Below are 20,209 nucleotides of genomic sequence, written 5' to 3'. Positions count from 1 at the left end.
GCAGTGGAATAAATGAAACAAAACACAAAATTTACGAGATTCCTCTACAGTCAGTGTGACTGGAGTACGTCCTTGGGACAGTAGTGGTGCTTTCATTATTTATAATTTGAAATAATAAGAGTACAAAGATAACTCTCTCTGTTATCTTCTCTCCTCTTCCTCTCTTTTCTCTCTTCCCTCTTCCTCTTCCTTCCTCTCTTTTCTTTCTTTCTTTTCCTTCCTCTCTCACCCGTGAACCTCACCACCTTTTTTGATGTTGTGTGGGATTGTATTTATAGAAAATGAGAATCGTATGGGGCAAGCTTTGGCAAACATTATTCCCACTTGTAGCTTAGTGGATTAGTGGCATGTGTGGACATCCACCATATTTACAACACTCCCCATTGGATGGCCACAAGTCTTTGATTGTCTTGTTAAAATCTTGATCTGTCTTGGATGCTCCCCCTGATGAGTATCTCCCTCTGATTTCAAATCATTTAGGCTGATCGTTGATCATTCTGCTTCAATCTCTTAGTGAGAAGAGTTGCTGAAAGAGGTGCTTTACTTGTTGTTAACTTTCCACAGACTTATTCTTGAACTGGGCTGGAGGACCTTCTGTTAGACGTGATCCAAAGGTCTGAATTTGCTCATTTTATCTGGAGCTTGAATTTGATTCAAGGGTGGTGGACACTTGATCTTGAATCGGACATGAGATTCCTTCAAGGGCTTTGGGACTTGTTCTTGAATGAAATGGAACTATGAGTAGCCCCATGTAACAAGTGATCTTCGGCTCTGTTAGGATGAATCGGCACGTGTTTTGTTGTGCTTGTCTCCACATGCTTCAATTTATTATTTTCACTTGCCTTACTTGCTTCCCTTGCATAAGTGGTATTTTTCCTGGTTTTCCCCATGCTTGTGTGGCATCTTTTCTTGTAGTATTTGTCCACTGATGCAGGAGTGAAATGCAACCCTTGCCTGAAGATGAGTACTCGAGGGCAATGCAAGGTAAGTAACCAGGCAAATGTTCCAGGCAGTCGGTTCTTGACTGGAAGTTTGAGTGGAGGTTCTGACATATTGCTTTTTTTATCCTTGTTTTTGCAGGTAAGAATAGAGACAAAGGAAATGGCAGGGAAATTGCATGATATAAGATAGTCTTGCTTTCGTCCCTGAAGATATGAGATAATCTTGCTCTATTGTGACTTGTTTGAAGAGGTATTCTCGGAGATGAGGAAGAGTTGGACATTCTTGCAGGTCTGCCTTGTTATGGAGAGCGGAGGTCGACATATATAGAGATTTCCCAATAGCAAGTGGTGGTGCTGTACCTTTACTCTTGTCAGCAACTGTGGTGTAATTAGAACAGTAAGATTTACGTGTTTTCAACTTTGTCAGAGATCTTTGACAAAGTTGCACGTGATATCCAAAAAAGCTGAGATTGCGTCTGAAAAATACCAATGAACTTTATTCAGGAAAATCTGGCTTTTGAAATTCGGAGAGCCATGCCTCTTCGATCTCTGAATGAGTGGCTATGTTGCCTTTTCTTTTATAGAGACATCTATTGTGTTCAAGAGTATGCTCAGAAAGTTGCCGCTTGTAGAAATTTCCCCCTTCTTGTACTTCTGAAATTTTACTTGACCTCATTTTCCATTCATCATTTCTGAAAATGACTTGCCCATCTAACATTTGCTTAGATTTGAGTCTTAGGAGTGATACAGACGAGCATCGTCAGGATAACATATGACGCTTGTCCTTCTTATCTTCTAATGGTCATTTTACGGTTAGGGACTCTGTGATGAAGAATAACATAACCGTTACTGTGGTAGCTATGAATCTTCTCACTCCAAAGGATAACATGATCTTTTCAAAACGTCTGATGAGTCGACCGTTCAAGACTCATTGGCTCTCAGTGTTCAGTGTGCTGGCTCTGTTTCCAATATGGACCAACGCCTACTTGCTCAAACTCGCCAAGTTGAATGATTGATGGCTGAGGTAGCAAGTCTTAAACAAGATATCATAGGGCTCAAGCACGAGAATAGAGTGTTACACGTGCTTGCAAATAATTACTCGACGAGCATGAAAAGAAAGCTCGACCAATGCAGGAATCTGAAAGTCGAATGCAAAGTGATCACCAGAGGTTCGTTGCTAGATTCCGAAAGCAACTGATGCCTTCCCCTTCTGATGTTTTGCCAAGTACTGGGGTGCCACATGATCAATCTCTAGTGCCTCCCCTTTCTGGGGTACTTCCGAGTATTGAGGCTTCACATGAGAAACCTTTGTGAAGGCTCCATCCTGTTTGTTTGTTTTAACTCATGTGTATGTACATATCTGTAATTTCTTGGAGATATTAATAGATAAGCTTTATTTCATTCAATGTATTGTGCCAAATACAATAAAGCATATACTTCACTAAGAAGTGGTACTTCTGGACTAAATATTAATTTATCTTTACCCTCACGAAGATAAATGATTATTCTTAGTGTCTACATCATTTGAGTATTCAACTCATAATCTTCAATCCATATGGTTCTTTAAATATCATAAACATCATGGATAAGATTCGTGTTGGTAGATTGTTCGATCTGCAGCTCGAGACAATATATCTCTCAACACTTTATAATTTTTCTTGACTCTTCAGGAGTCTCAATTTAATATCATCAACTCTTCAGGAGTTCTAATTTAATGTCATTAACTCTTGCAAGAGATTTTAGTATGTTGCAACAATATCATAATGATATTACTCACTAAGGCAATTTATACCATCCATTGGTATTGAGTACATATTTTATGCTTTACCCTTCGGGGGCTTACTTCAAGCAATTTAAATCCTTTAGGGATTTTCTACACTTCATGACACATTTTCCTTTGGAATTTATACAGAGCAATTTGCTCCCATGTATACGTGAGGGATTTACTTATGGAGATATGATGTAGGCGACTCACAACCCTTCGTATATAATTCTCCATTTATATGAACTTGTTTACAAGAGTATAATTTTAGGTTTCAATTAGTAACCTTTTGTCATATTATGTGAGTGTATTACACTGTATTACAAGTGCCCATATGTAACCTCCTTGGTTCAACATCTTTTGGCTATTTGTATTGTATTCAAATATATAGGTCCATTTTTCCACGTTCTTACAAAATTGTAATGGAATTGCCTTTCTCCATTTTTGGCCAATAATTTTTTTGACGAAAAAGAACGAGACTCAATATCAACACAGCTCATTGATGAATTTAGTAGCTACTTATAAAAACCAAAATTACCATTGGTTATCATCAATCCATGATCCCATATTCTCATGTGCATGCACATGCATAAAAACTTTTCATTTCTTTTGGATATCCGTTGCCTGTTCAAGGGCATTACACTATCTCTTCCAGGATAGTCATAATTTAAAGAATGCGGATCATAACCTCTTCTTGAGCGTTATAGAGCTTGGATTTTAATCTTCACTTCCAGGAGTTGAGTCATTTAGAACCTATATGTCAATCATGCTTCATGCATGAGACATCAATATTCCCATGTTCGCGGATTGTCCTTTCTGGGACGTGTATCCATGCGGCGACTGTCATGCAATAGTTATGCTTCGGGAATGCAATAGTTCAGTAGTGCCATATTCTTCTTCTTTCAAATAACTAAACCTTTTGAGTCTAAAAGTCTGCCACGCTTCAGGCGTGCAACAGATAAATCATTTACTGTCCCATTATTTTGTCCAACAGGGACATTAATTCTTGTAGGCACATTTGCAGCAAGTATATATGATTTCATCACTTTTGTTGCATCATTCAATTATTCCTATTTCATTTTCTCATTGTTTGCTTCGTGAATCAAAATAAGACAAATTCTTTTCGTTCTTCTGGAACAGTATTTTCTTATCATTCTTCTGGAATGATATATTCTCATCGTTCTTCTGGAATGATGTTATTTTCTCCCTCTAATGGCGGAAAAATTGTCTTATCAAAATGATAGTTCGCAAACCACGCGGTAAACATATCCCCAGTCAAGGATTCCAAATATTGAATTATAGATGGTGTTCAACATCAATGCCTAATCTGCTATGATGCCTCATTTCAGTACGTTGTGGCAGTCTTACAGGCACATAGACAATACAACCAAAAACTCGTAAAAGTATAATGCTTGGCTTGTTCCCAAACACGAGTTGTATTGAGAAGTATTGATGGTTGGTAATATATCTCAACCGAATTAATAATGCATCATGTAAAGTTTACATGTCCCCATGTAGAAAACTGGCACTTTTGTTTTCATGAGCAGAGCGTTGGTAATCAATTTCACCCACTTAATGAATGCTTCTGCTAAACCATTTTGAGTATGGACATGAGGAACTTCTGGTCCTTATTTAATAGTCTGTGAACTGAGACTCTTATGTCCTTTATTACAATTAAGTTGAGGCACTGCGGCACTTCAAACTTACGGTACTCATCTAGGAACTTCATGTCCTGATCTTCAGGATCAAGGGACTTCATACCTGGTCCTTTTGCATGATGGAACTTCAGGTCCAATCATTTTATATGATGAGGATCAAGAAACTGCATGTTCTGATCTGATCAATGAACTTTAGGTCCTATATATACTCATTGTAACAAAAGATAAGTACAATAAATAAATTAAAGCAATAGGCGATAATTCCAGCCATAATAAATAAATTGCATTTAAGTAAATAAAGCTTGTGACAAGGGCTTTAATTCAGCACCATCAAAACTTAAAGCAATAAGCGGTAAAACTGTCCATGGTAAATAAATTGTTTTAAAGTAAATAAAGTTTGTGACAAGGGCTTTGATTCAGCACCATTCACATAAATATCAAAGCTTTAAAGCAAAGGATAATAATTCTACCCACTGTAAATAAATTGCTTTAAATAAATAGAACTTGTGACAGAGGCTTTAAACCAACACCATGCACATAAATATGCCAAAACAGAAAATGCAATGATTAAGTCCTCATCTTTTGCTCTTTCTTTTTCTTGGTCTGCCACTTCTTTTGTTTGATTCCTTTTATTTTTATTTTTATTTCACAGTTCGAAGTCATTTTAGTTATCCAGGAAATAATAGTAACACTAAGTTCCAATTGGTGTTCCTCCTCCGGTGAGTTTCGAAAAAGTCGAAACGGTTCCCATAAGTTTTGGAGTCAAGAGTGTCTGCAACTTATGAGAAATTCCAACCGTTAGATTTAGTTCAAATTTTAATATGATATGGATAAGAGGATACCGAACAACTTTCGTGAAGAAACAATTTCGATCTGAGCTACCGAAATGGAGTTTTGGTACTCATAAGGTGGCTGTCCAGTTTTCTGCGGAAATTGGAAACTGGTTTGGTATTTCAGATATCTGCGATGATCGCACCGTTAAAGGTTTCTGAAATTTTGATGTGTTGTAGATATTGAGCGGAGGAACAACTTTTAAGAAGAAAGTATTTCAATCCGAGGTCCGCAAGTTAGAGTTCCGAGGCTGTTTACATGGGTGTCAAATTCTCTACGAATTTTGAGTCTGTACTCTTTTGCTTCTGCAAAGGATGATATACAGTCATACAACAATATATATAGTTGCTTCAAGAAGACCAATTGTACTGAGATTTGAAGATGAAATGAAAGTTTTTTCTTATCTGTGAGATTCTAGCTGAAGGAGGTGAACATGATTTGTGGCGTTGTGCTTTCCACTGACGTGAGAGCTTTTCGTGCTGATAACGTGTTGTAAAATCGACGGTGGGTGCAGTGGAATAAATGAAACAAAACATAAAATTTACGAGGTTCCTCTACAGTCAGTGTGACTGGAGTACGTCATCGGGGCAGCAGTGGTGCTTTCATTATTTATAATCTGAAATAATAAGAGTACAAAGATAACTATCTCTATTATCTCCTCTCCTCTTCCTCTCTTTTCTCTCTTCCTCTTCCTTCCTCTCTTTTCTTTCTTTCTTTTCTTTCCTCTCTCACCCGTGAACCTCACCACCTTTTTTGATGTTGTGTGGGATTGTATTTATAGAAAATGAGAATCGTATGAGGCAAGCTTTGGCCAACATTATTCCCACTTGTAGCTTAGTGGATTAGTGGCAATTGTGGACATCCACCATATTTACAACATTAAAATCCTTGTATAGTCAACTAGGATTATAATAGACATTTTTAGAATCAATGCAAATCTAGGTGTAGTCAATTGAGATTTTAATAACCACCACGGGGTGGCCTAGTGGTTGGGATAAATTCCAAGTCCGTATTCTATACGACACGTTATGAGTTTAATTTCTGACATTGGTGAATCGCACAATAGTGGCCATGGGAGGCTCAAATGCCTTTGTGAGTCTGCCCGTCCCCCGAAAGGGTGGATTGCCGTGGTGAAGTCAACTAGTCCCCTTTTCAAAGAAAAAAAAGAGAGATTTTAATAGATATTTTTAAAGTTCATCCAAATTGAGGTGTATTAAAAAAAATTAAAGATTTTGTAGGATTTCATTAAGGTCTGGATTTTGTAGGATTTGAGAGCAAGAAATTTATATAACCAAGACAAAAAAGAATCCCACCTCACCCCTTAGAATTTCAAATCCTTTGATTGCTTTCTATTTTTATGGCTTTGCATGTTTCACTTGTGAAAGCTTTGCTCGTTTCTGTATTTGAGCTTCCTGCTCTTCTCTCTTGAATGTGCTTTTTGATCACCAAAAAAGTCATCCAAAGAAGTTGATCTTCTAATGCAAAATCTTACTTGAGTTCGAAAGTAACCCATATTTCCATCTAGGGAGCCCTCTAAGCTAACCACAACCAATAAAAAAAATAGAGACCAATTTAGATCAATTTCACCTATCTTTACCAACTCCACCACAAACGCAGTGACGCGGACAAACCAACGAACACCAATCTAGATTCACTTCGACCCCACCCATCATCGTGTAAGACTGCGAGTCTCATCATCGGGAGTCCCCATAGGTTTCTCTTTCTTTTCATTAAAATTTAAAAAGAATACAAATCATTTATCAATGACCAATAACACATATAAGAGGTCTGGAGAATGTTGAAAGTTGTGACACAAAGAAGAGATTCGCTCCTTTCTGGTTTTTTTTTTTTTTTTTTTTTTTTTTTTGTTTTTTTTGGTAGGGGGGAAAACGTTAATCTCTTCTTTGGTTTTTTTTTGGGGGGGGGGTTGGTTTTTTTTTTGGGGGGGGGGGAGGTGATTGGGAGGGGGGAGAACGTTAGGCTGGAGATACGGGTTACCACAGAAACCTTCATCAAGAATTGACCCACACCATTAAGATTTGTTGGGGGAGGGGGGATAACGTTAGGCAGGAGATAGGGGTTACCACAGAAACCTTCGGCAAATTTCTTTTCAAAAGCATTTTTGTTTGGGTTTTTATAACAAATGCTTCTTGAAATTGACTCACACCATTAAGATGGTCACTGAAATCGAAATTGATAAATGTAGTCCCTAAAAATAGGTGTCCCAAATCAATAAGATCATTCCATTACAATTCTGTCCAAAAATTCTGTTATGTGTTGATGTAGTATTATAATTAATTAAAAAAGTTGTCAAAATAACTTTTTCCACAGTGAAATTATCTCAAGGCAGAGTTCGATGTTCTCCGAGTCATCAGGATCACCGCGGGAGCGCCCAACAAACTCTCCAAGATAAAGGTTGTGAGGGTGTCAATCACCTAAATGTTGACAGTGGTGACACAAAAGTTGTCGACAATTCGAGCCATCAGCATAGGTGGTCTTGATCCTAGTCCAATTTGGTGAAGGGTATCTTGATGATTTGTTTTTAGATAAGAGATGGTGAAAACTACCGTAGATGGAGGTAGAGGAGTGTGGGTTGGGATCAGAGGTGATTGCGGGACCGGGTTTCTAGGTTGAAAACTTTTAAATTAATTATTAAATTATTAAACCTATTTATAATTTATTTTTAATTTGATTAGACTTGTGTGACTCATTTATGTGCTACATCAACACATAACAAATTTTTTAACATAATTGTGGGGAATGACCATAGTGATTTGAGACACTTATTTTTAGGACTACATTGATCGATTTTCAATTTCAGGGATTCTCTTGATATTGTGGGTCAATTTTATGGTCCATTTGTTATATTAAAAAAAAGACTTATGGGACTCATTTATGCGCTACATCAGTGCATAATAGAATTTTTGACACAATTTTGACTGAAGGACCACACTGATTTGTGACACCTATTTTCAAGAACTACATTGATCGATTTTCAATTTCATAGACTATCTTAATGATGTTAGTCATTCTCAGGGACTATTTGTAATAAAAATCATTTTTATTATTTTTAATTCTATAATAGTTTATAAATTTTGTAACTAAAGAAATGTCACTATAAAAATCTATCAATGTCAAAAACTGAAGTCCACGGAAATCCTTGAATTCCATATGGAATTTGTAGGAGTTTTCAAATGGGAAATTTGAAAAAAAAAAAATACTAAAATTTGGACCCTATATAGAATTATAGTCACCTTTTTAAGTTTATAAGAATTAGGGTTCTTCAGATATAAGCCCTTGCAACACTTATTTTCTTGAAAAAAACCCATCTCATTTTAAACATCCAAATAAAATCCAAATTTAAAGTAGACTGCCATGTAAACAAATAAATACCTATTATTTTCAAACCATTTACAATTATGCCACAACACTCTAATTATGTTAATGAATTTAATTATTCACCATAATTGTGAGAAATAAGTGCCTTATTATTATAAAATTATCTACTTTATACTTCTCTTACCATCATATGTTTCATTTCTTTTATTTGTTTGACAATCATTGTAGGTAAATTATTTTGAAAGTATGTAACATCCCACATCGCCTAAGGGAGTGGATCATGTAAGCCTTATATGTATATTCTCATCTCTACCTAGCACAAGGCCTTTTGGGAACTCACTGACTTCGGGTTCCGTAGGAACTCCGAAGTTAAGCAAGTTCGCGTGAGAGCAACCCTAGGATGGGTGACCCACTAGGAAGTTCTCGTGTGAGTTCCCAGAAACAAAACCGTGAGGGCGTGGTCGGTGCCCAAAGCGGATAATATCGTGTTGCGATAGAGTCGAGCCCGGGATGTGGTGGGGGCCCGGGCCGGAATGTTACAAGTATGTATTAGACACATTTTGTTAAAATTATTTATATGCTTTCAAATAATTTATCTATATTTTTATGTAAAATAATATGTAATTAATTAATTTGAATCAATTGGCTAAAAACATTTATTTATTTTGTAGGTAAATTATTTTTCATGTGATACTACATATATACTAGCGACATTTTGTTATTATTATATAGAGTGTGCAATCAATCGACATTCTTTTATTTTGAAGGTAAATTATTTTGCATGTAGGTAAATTTTTTTATATTTTTTTTGGCAAAATATCGGTATTTAAGTAATTTTGAATAAAAAATATTTATTTATTTTGTAGGTAAATTAATTTGCATGTATCATTACATAATTTACTAGGAACTTATATTGTTATATATGTTGTGCAAAATAATTTACCTATGTTACATTTAAAATATTGATAATTTTGAATAAAATAACTTTTTTATATTGTAGAATATATTAATTTACCTGTTAGCATCATGTGAAAACAACCATATAAGGAACATTGGTATCATGTAAAGTTTTGCTATTAAATGCATAGGAATCATGACATTTATTTTTTTTTTCCAAATCCCATAAGGTATTTGAACATTTAATTGAATGAAATAATGTAAAATAAATGTAGATAATAAGTGAGAGACCCAAAGTAAGTGTTATTAGGGGTAATTTAGACATCCAAAAATACATATTTTGTAATGTCAAACTTAATTATGGATATTGCTTAGTTGGAGTCCAGTCATTAAGTTTTTGTTAGAGAAATTTATCATGATGGGTTTTAATTAAAGAAAATTGAATTTCAAGGGGTGTACTCATATTTTCAGTAAGAATTATAACAAAAAGTTGATATGAAAGTATTAATATACCCTTAACGATTAAAACTTCCTCATTTGCTCTTATTGGCGTAAAAAATTACCAGTGGTAGCTTCACTTTTCCACAATTCTTGCGTCCCAAGTTCTAACTCTATTTCTCTTCCCAGCATACTTGCCCCATAATTCATGTACTATTTGACCAATAATATTGAACACTAAAGCATGAATAATAAAAAAACACGAAGCTTTAAAAGTCAATATGTCAAACTAGTATCATATAACACTACTACTGTTAACAATTATCGCGACAAAACAATAACCGTCGCGCAAAGAAGATTTTCGTTGCTTAAAATAACACATGACGAAATCTTCGTTGCCACCTCTTTGTTGCGTAAGGCTCGTAAAGAAAGGTCTTGTGCAACAAAGAGAAGAACAATCCTTGCGCAAAAGTGTTTGCACGACGAACTGAAGCTTCGTCGCACTAAGTTAAAAGGGACGAAGCACATTCGTCACATGAAATGTAAAGGGACGAAAGTTTTCGTGGCACAAGAACAGAGTGACAAAGAGTCACTTCGTCGCATATAGTTTAGCAGGACGAAGAATTTCTTCTCACAAGATTTATCACCGTTCTTGTGCGTATAAATGGGGACGATGACCTATTTCGTCGCGCAAACCATTTTTAATTTTTTTTTCTTTTAAATGTTTATAAAATGAATTTTTAAACAAAATAATTTTGTTTGTGTAATGAATTTAGGAACATTAATTGATAAGGAAAAATATTTATTTAAAATAAATATGAAAATGTACGTACAAGCCGGAAATTTTTAAAAAAGTAGGAATGTTAAAAAAAAAAGACTACAATATGAAATCATCACTGTCAACTCTGCCAGTCACCTGAGCTTGGGCAGGGGCCTGGGAGGTCGAGGGTGTTTGAGGAGGAGGTGTAGCGGCAGGGATGTTGAAGCCAAACATCTGAATCTGGGCTATCCTAGACTCTTGGGCATCAATATGGGCACTCTGGGTGGCGATGTGGGCAATTTGGGTCGCAATGTGCTCATTTGGGCTGCCACCTGCTGCTAGAGTTCTGCTACTTGCTCCATCAGCGATATGACTTGTCCTAAGGTTAAGGTGGAAGAGGAGACTCGTCTCACAATGGTGGGCATTTTCCATGCCCCAATATACCATCCCGGCCTAGAACTGAGTCTCTAGTCGATGGTGTCCATCATGATAAAAAGACTCGCATCCCGGGGGGGATAGATCCTTTATCGGGGTGTTAGGGGAAATTGGGAAGCCACCTCCTCGAGGACGGCTTGGCTCCTCTCCACCATAGTAGCTTGTAATTATAAAAATAAGTTAATTAATATTTATATGAAATTTATTTAAAATGAATAATAATTATAAATTTGAGAATTATAAAAATTTACATAGGCTCCTCCATAAACTCATACCCGGGCCGCACGTACACCTCTTTGAACGTGTCAATCTCAGGAAACTTCGACCCCCCTGAATTAAAAAATAATAACAAATATATTATTAGTTGTGTAATAGGAGAGATTTTTCAGTGTAACCGTCACATAGGATAGTACACCACATGTCACTATATAAATGGTGGGATATGTGTGTGTTTGGGCCAAAAAATATTGTTTTGGGCCGAGTTTAGAATGGTTCTCGGCCCAGTGTTGGTTGGGTCGAGTTTAGAATTCTTATCAGCTTAGAGGTCGTGTATAGGTGCCATTGGGGGTTATTTAGCTTCTGGTCGCATGGTTGAAGTTGGCCAAATCCCATCAGGGAATTAGGGATATGGATGAGTCCTATTATCAGAAGGAGTTTCGATAGGATCAGGATGCTGGAATTGAATATGGCCTGATAACAAGTTATGTTCAAAGTCCTAGTAGGAGTAGGATTGGCCGAGGTAAAGTTAAATTAGGGAAATGAGTTCTAATCCGGGAGTGATTGGGATTCAATACAGGTTGGCTGCTATAAATAGGGAGAGAAGACATCGAAACAACCCCTTCCAATTCAACACACAAATTGCCCTGCGCATTCTCAAGCTCTACCCGAAACCTCTCAACAACCTTGAGATTTTTGTTTTCCTCTTTTCGCCAACGCACCTTCAGTTTGGATAAACAGCACTGTGAAGGCAACCGTCGAACATCTTCAGTTTGGATAAACAACACTGTTGTCGTAGATTCAGCCGACTGTGAAGCATCTTCAGTTTGGATAAACAGCACTGCGACAGGGCCGACTGGTTATCTATCCAAGTCTCGGTCGAGAAGGATTTTTGAATCCTTATCGGCAGGGGTCATCTTGTTAGCTTTCTTGGCGAAGTGAGGTGTTACAAGTTACTATACTCGGCACATTGAACGCCAAGTCGTTTATGATTGGTTATTCGCAAGTAGGTTTTAGAGTTCGGCATTCTGACGGCCTAACCACTTTCACAATCAAGACATATATTTTTTTTTGAATACTTGTGTCCCTATACTCTGGTGTAGACGTGCTTATACTCTTACGAATATAATCACGGTGACCGAATCCGGCACCGACGATTTGTGAACTTCGCAGAACTAGTAGCTTTGTCTTCAAGCTCTAGAACCTGAAGGCCGAGGCGTGTTCCTTCCTCGGCCACAGTCGCAAGATCGAGAAGTCAGCTGTGCACCCAACGCAACATCAACAAATTTTACTCCTCGGCCGAGCTCGGCTGACGAGTTGGCATGCCCCACATACAACTGAAGGACGTAGTTAGCTTACTAATTATTCGGCCTGAGCGCCACGTAGGCTTGATAGTTTTTAGGGTCAACAGTGTGTTAAAAAGTTAATGACTTAAAAAATAAAATTTCTCACCACTTATATAAAAACACGTGGTGTACCACCTATGTACCCGTCACAACTAAAAATTTCTCGTGTAATAGAGTAAAGCTAATAATTTAAAAAAAAAAAAATGTGTTCCTACATTGTCGTCGACTGCTTTGCTACTCATTAGACTTGTCTGCCTTCACAGCGACTTACATTTCTGCTGCATTTGAAAGCACATTCCAACCATTAACTGGGGAATCGCACACTAAACTCGGAACTGAATCAGTGTTCTTATGCTTGGTGTGTGCACGGCAAACTGTTAATTCATTCAGTTTTGGGATTAAGTTTTGTGAATTTGACGTGCAAGTTGCCGTGAAAACGAAATGTAAAAGCATATCAGATGAAGCTGGGAATGATCTTTCTGAATGTTAATACACTAATTAGTCCAGTGCTCGTTCTCAATCGAGTACTCTTGTTCAGATGTTAAATTCCCCAACTGAACTTGTGCAGATAAAATTTCCATCTGCACAAGTATTTAGTTGAAACGAGAATCTTCCAAAAGTCGGTCTACAAAGTCACCACATTTTCCTTGCGGTTGGAACCGTACAAAGTTTGTGCATGAGGATGCCCGATCTGTGGGGGCGCTGACGATTATTATTGTTCCATAAGCCCTTTCTTTCCTCGTTAAATTTTAAAGTGCACCTTTTCTTTTCTGAAAGATGAAGCTTCTACTACTGCACTTTCTTATCCCCCCCCCAAAAAACCTATACTACATTCAGAAACCAAAGACATCTAAGAAAATTGTTGTAAGCTTAATGCACAAGAAATCATACGCAGAACATCTAGATGAGCGTAAGTACGATGATACACACACACACACACACATTTGAATAATATAAAATACGCGTACATATTCGATGGCGACGGACGAAAAAACTCAGAAAGTAGCCTGTAGGTGTTCAGTGAGTCTTACTCTCGAAAATGCTCCAATTGTGTGATGAGCATTGAACTGAGGCTTCAACACATTATCGCCCTAACTTGGAAAGTCTTTCAAAGAATGAAATCTTCAGTCCCTTTTTCCTAGCGATGTCAGCTCGAACCCAACGTGAACGGTCTCCTGCTTCACCGGTAACTATAACAGTAGTATTTTTGTCACCGAAACTAGTCAAGGCCACCAATGTTTCTGGCTCAATAGCAGATGAAGCATCCACCAGAAAAATATGACTAAAATGTCCAGCAGTTAGACCTTTATCATGCAGCCGAAAGCTACTCATGAAAGTGGAGGAGATCACTCTGAATTTACAAAGTTCCTCCGTCGGAGGACAAGAGAAGTAAGTCTCTTTGTAAAGGCATGACCGGAGGATGTCTTCAGGTACCTCCTCTTTCTCGCGGAATGCAGCATTTGCTCGAAACATATCCGACTCAGGAATCCATTTCAACAAGCTTCTCATAAGCTGATCACAACAGCGGTTACTAGGAGCACATATAAGGATCCTATTTCCGTGTGAAGTTTGGCATAACTGGTGCACTGCTTCACTAATCACCACTCCAGTTCTCGTTAGCCTAAAACTGCTCTTTTCAACACAGATGCTCTTTTCAACACAGAGCTGGCCAGCCAATAGGTAAGGTGGTGAGCCACGAATGCTTAAAATATGACGAACTGCAGATAATTGATTGAGATCAAGTTTATGACCAGTGCACAGCAGCGCTGGTGCAGTGGGAATGTTCGTACGCAAAACAGACTCAGGAAAGAGGAAGTTCCTAAACAAAGCATCAGATGCATTTTGTACAGCTTGATGAGCTCTTTTCAAACAGACTCTATTGAATGAGAAGCTGACGTCATATTTTCGGGTTGAATAATGATGAACATAAAAGTCATCTTCAAATTCTACTAAAACAACACTGCTCTTGACGACGCGATATATAAAGCCCTGTATAACAGGTAAGATCATGTCAATGGATAATTAAAGGAAATGAGACACACATTTAGAATCCAATGAATGTTTATGGATCGATGCTCGTAGTTTACCTGAAATGGCTCGGCATTTGTCCCCGATGGTCGTACATGGACCAAGTCCCTCGACAAAAGGAATGGGGGATTCTCTGGAAAAGAAGCCATATCAAATGCTACAAAGGTTTTCTCTTCCCTGTCTGGTTTTTTATAAACTGCTGCTCTCTGCAACTCTACAGTAACATTCTCCAAATCGAAATGAGTCCATTTCTGTTTCAAACGAAAGCATGATTCAATCTGTAATTCATACCACCAACCAATGGCTGCAATAGAGTACGACGAACACAACTTAACGAGACTTCAAAAGCAGATAGAATCCCTCGTATCTTTCAAAATTTTCTCAAGTAAAAGGTTAGACATTGGTCATAGTTTTTGTAAGTAACAAGTAAGAGGAAAAAGGCATTACGAAAGGGCAAATATTCAAGCGTACCTCATAGAAGAACTCTTCAGCATATAAGAGAGCAGCGAAATAATCCTTATAAGTCGCGGGAGACAGAGGCTGGTTTAGAACCTTCGGCGCAATGTCATTTTTGATCAAATCTTTTATATTGTCAGGAATTGCGAAGATAGGTAATGAATCCTTCTCAACCCATACATAACTTTTCTTCCCCATCTGATCTAATACATCTGAAGAGGCGTGAGATAGAGCTGGCTTAAACATTGGATGGAGCTTAGTGGAAGATACGGGACGTCCAGTAGAGGAAGATGGACATTGTTTCGAAGCAGATGCCGGAGATGGGTTAGAGGCGGATGTAGATAATTTAGGAGAAAACTGAGATGATGCATTCAGAGAAGAAGATTTCTGAGGTTTAAACGAAGACGTTGGAGGGTTAGGGGACGATGAAGTAAATGAGGAAGACAAAGATGGTTTGGAAGAAGCTGTTGGTGTAGAGGAAGATGAAGGTGGTTTCGGAGAAGAAGTTGGAGGCTTTGGGGATGATGAATTTAGTCTAGATGAAGCCTGAGGTGGCTTAGAGGACGAGACGATATTAGATGTTTTAGTATAAGACGTAGATGACGATGCCGAAGGTATAGGAGGGTTAGCTGAAGAACTAGAGAAAGATTGCGACAGTTTGAATGAAGATGTTGTGGGGTTGAGGGGTGATTCAGATGAATTATATGAATGAACAAAAGTGGATTGGGGCAGCTTAGTTGAAGATGTTGGGGTTGCAAGGGATGTTGAATTCGATTCAAAGGAACAAGATTGTCGTGAAACAGGGGATAATGAAGATGTATTGAGTTTGGACAAAGACGACGCAGGCTTGGGGTTGGGAGACGATGAAGATGAACTAAAGGGAGATAGGACATGAGTATATTGGGTTGATGGCGGTTTAAAGGGTTGCATAGTGTTTCTGTGGGAAGTTTCATGATAGTAATCACGCTTGTTGGAAACGGTTTTCGCAGGAAATTGACTGAGAGAATGATAAGCATTATCATGCTCATCATCACAGCAAAGAAGACATCGTAACAGATCACAAAAAATCGACATGCGATCCGTCCTAATGCGATCAAAACATAGAAATTCATCAAAATCATAAGATCAAGACCACTTATGGCTAAGAACAAAAAGACAAAAACTCCATCTACCAAAAGTATTAACTTATGGCTTCAAAGTACCAGATTATTGAGAAACTGGAAATTGAAGCAGAGAATTAGAGAGAATAAAATCACAGAAGCAAAATGTTTATAAACACAATGAAATGAATTGAAGTCTAAGGATAAGTAGCTTACCAGTGATTCTAGCTACAAAGATCGATGATCCAACAACTACTGCAACTCAGGAACTAAAAAGCCTTGTTGACGACCCGACGACTAGGAACTAAAGCAAGTAGTATTCGGATAGTAATTATACCATTCAATATATCTCCTAAAAAGCAATTAAAGCAAGTGTACGGTTAAATATATTTATTTTACTTCCTTACGTTTGTATCATAATATATTTTACTAAATTAATATACCGAAATGTTTATACCGAAATATATTGTAGTGAATTAGTGGCACATAAAAAAATATGCAAAAACATAAGTGTACCGAAAAATTTCGTACCTAAATATATGATACTAAACTAGTATACTGAAATGTCCATACCTAAATATATTATACTAACCTATTGTACCGAAATATTTGTACCTAAAATATTGTAATGAATTAATGGCACATAAGAAAATATGCAAAAACATGTGTACCGAAAAATCTTTACGAAAATAGTTTCTTATATAAGATACTATAATGAGAATTAAAATTTATAATATTTTCATAAAATTTAATTTACGAACACTATAAAATTATAAATAAAAAGGAGAGACATTTAATACGCTGGCATTAAATAGAGTCTAGGAACTAAAATCAATTTTTAATCTTCTATAAGACATTTTTCTAAACTTCATCTTATTTAAAGATTAAAATCTGATTTTCTATATTTATTTCTTAATGTGTAAGACTAACTCCAACTCTTGGAGGTTTGGGTTAGTGGTGTGGCCCACTTGAGTGAGTGGAAGTTTGGTGTTGAAAGCCAAACGCCTAAGTTTGACGCACACACGAAAGGGGACACGCCATGCGCTGCAATCTGAGGACCCACCCACGTGGGCTTGCTGCCCACTTACCTATTTCATTGATGAGCCAAATAACTCTTTTATATAATCTAATGTCATACATTCAAATGGGTTGTTGGTATCCAATAGTTCATATTTAATTGATTTAATGTTTAATTTTTTATTTTATAAATTTATTTAGGGTAAATATCAGTTTACTACTCTCAAGTTTTATGGTTTTTAACATTTGATATATAAATTTTTTTTCGTTCTATAGTCATACCTAAAGTGTTACTTTTGAAACAGTCTCATACATCTGTTAGTCTGGTTGTTAAGTCTCCCGTTACGTGGCGCCTATGTGGACAATGACTGGTCCCACGTGGAAATTAAACATTAAAAAAAAAAAACTTTAACGAAAAGCACCCGGTACTGTTCATTTTAACGAAAAACCATATTTTTACACTAAAAAGTCAATCATCGTACTATTTATTTTACCCTTTATTTTATCCTTATTATTAAAACTCAAAGTTTTCAAAACCTTTTCATTAGTTTCCTTAAATAAAAATGAAAAAATTGGAAAAATAAAAATAAAAATTTGGTCGTCTTCTACCTCCGGCCCTTCCTCCCTTATCCCTCCATTATCTCCTCTGCACCAACCCACCAAACCCTTCCCCCTCCATCTTCGATTCTAGCCATCCAGCCATCAACCCACCCAACCCTCATCTTCTTTTCAACGGCTTTTCCCAGGCCAATTCTTCCTCGCTGGCCACCAAGGAGACAAGCCCGACGATGTCTGCCGCCCCTCCGGCTTCGCACGAAACGCCGAGACCATCGATTCAAAATCCTTCGCTCTCACCCACTCTCGCCCCGGCCTCTTTTCCCTCAGCCTTTCTGAGAACGACGACGAGGACGACATCAAGCTCGACCCGGAATACCGAAATGTCGAATTCTTCATTACCACCGGACCCGAAACTCCGACCCTGATCCAGTAGCCCTTAAAGCCTCTGTCCTTCAGCAACGGCGTCCTCAAGCGCGACAACCCCACGCACCACCTCCACGCTCCATTTTCGAAGACCCCGTGCAGCCAAACACCCCCGCCACGACAAAGCATGTCATCGAGTACCAACCCCACCACCTCCACCATCCTCCTTCGCCAACTCACCCCGGCAACTGAAGCCCCAGTTCAGCTTCTCCACCGCTGATCTCATCCTGCTACTACCCCACCGGCCCCCACACACCCATCGCTGTTTTGGGTTCGAGGGAAGGGTAGGCGGAGGTGAGAGAGACGAGGTGGGTGTGGATAAGCCACTTGGTGTCTTCGGAGTAAGGGAGGGCAGATGGGCCGTGCTGGGAGAGGACGGAGCTCAGGAACTGTTGAATCAGTTGGGGGTTCGATAAGTTTGGACCCGCCGGTGGAATCATCGCAGCAATTTGAACCGGGTCAGGTTTGGAAGGTTGAGATTTAAAATTCCGAGAAGAAGAGAATGGCGATGATTTTGATCAGAGTGAGTTTTGATGGAATCGAAAATTTGGGTGGAAATTGGGATTTTTCTTGTTTGTTATGTTTGCTTAGGAGAGAAGGGAGAAGCCGGAGAAGGGACAGAGTGTGAGCGTGTTGGGGACCTGCGAGTGTGTGGAGTGGTGACTTGTACGACTTTTTTGGGGGTTGCATAGGAGAGAAGCGTGGGAATGGGTTGCAGTGGAGAGCATGGAAGAAAATATCGATAATCGCCGATATTATCGAATTTTGACCAAGTCGATATTTTAACTGGTATCCAAGGGGTTTTCGGACAAATTTCGTGATAATATCGATAATATCGCGATATTATCGATATTATCGCGAAATATCGGAACTGTGCATGTCGGAGATGAACGCCGGAGCTTCTACAGCTCCGGCCAACTGTAAAACAACCCCCTAGACTTCGATCTAGGTATGAACATGAAATAGAAGACAAGAGGAACGTTTTTATAACGTCTGTTTGCCGTGAAACGGCCGGAGGTGTTCGGAAAGTTCTTCGACACCCACGGCCTCACTGGAGATGGGTGTGCCTATTCCCGAGTCGATTTCATCCCAAAATCCTTGCAAAAAGACGAGATAGAACTTCAGTTTCATATCTAAGCTTCGATCTAGAACATAAAATGAAAAACCCAAAGCTTACCTAACCGGAGAAATTGAAGGAACTCGCCGAAGCAGGTGCGATGGTGTGCTTGTGGGTCTCGGTGCAGAGAGAAAGGAGAGGTGTATGTGGGTCTCGGTGCAGAGAGAAAGGAGAAGGAGGAGCAGAAGGTCGTGGTGTGTGTGTGGGTCTCGGTGCAGAGAGAAAGGAGAGGGAGGAGAGAGATCGGAGAATGGAGAAGAGAGATCGAGAGATCTATGTGTGTGTGTGTGTGTGTTTGGGAGAAGGGAGAAGAGAGATCAGAGATCTCTGTGTGTGTGTGTGTGTGTGCGAGAAGGGAGAAGAGAGATCGAGAAGGATCGAGAGAGAGAGAGACAGAGGTCGTGTCTGCGTGTGTGATGTTTGTGTGCGTGCGTTGTGTGCGTGTGTGGTTGCGTGCATTGTGTGTGTGTGTGTGGGTTCCTCCTGTCAGGAGGACACATGACTCACTCAGGATTCTCGACAAGTTTTACAATTATTTTGACAATTTCAGACCACTTTTAAAATTATAACTTGTATTCTTTTCAGACCATGGATGGTGGTTTCATTCAAAACCGTGTGCCGATATTCTTTTAAAAGGTGGAGTATCAGAGCCATTGTGATATTCTTTCAAAGCTGCCATTGTGATATTCTTTCAAGAGGTGGAGTATCAGAGCCATTCAGAGCATTTTCGTTTCTTCTTCTTCCCTTACCCCTTTCAAAGTCATTCCAGATCCATTCCAGAGCTTGAACACAAAGGGTTCCATATTTAAAGTAAGTTTACAAACTTATATTTATATTCTTGTAATTTATACAACAACAAAAAAATTTGTGTGGACTCGTATGTTAAT

General features: G+C 38.4%; 1 protein-coding gene across 1 annotated transcript; it reads right to left on the bottom strand.

Moving 5' to 3' along the window:
- Positions 1 to 13,472: 13,472 nt before the first annotated feature.
- Positions 13,473 to 16,563, bottom strand: LOC103441949 (probable RNA helicase SDE3). Its single transcript, XM_008380665.4, has 4 exons — positions 16,424 to 16,563; positions 15,123 to 16,191; positions 14,711 to 14,902; positions 13,473 to 14,612 (listed from the first exon to the last, which is right to left on the bottom strand). Exons 2-4 carry the CDS (start codon positions 16,179 to 16,181, stop codon positions 13,707 to 13,709), a joined length of 2,157 nt encoding a protein of 718 aa, XP_008378887.3. The 5' UTR covers positions 16,182 to 16,191; positions 16,424 to 16,563; the 3' UTR covers positions 13,473 to 13,706.
- Between the last annotated feature and the right edge of the window lie 3,646 nt (positions 16,564 to 20,209).

This window comes from Malus domestica, chromosome 16 (genome assembly GCF_042453785.1).
Source record: "Malus domestica chromosome 16, GDT2T_hap1".
NCBI classification, from domain to species: domain Eukaryota; kingdom Viridiplantae; phylum Streptophyta; class Magnoliopsida; order Rosales; family Rosaceae; genus Malus; species Malus domestica.
Note: the sequence above shows the minus strand (reverse complement) of the source record. Positions and strands in the feature narration are given on the sequence as shown.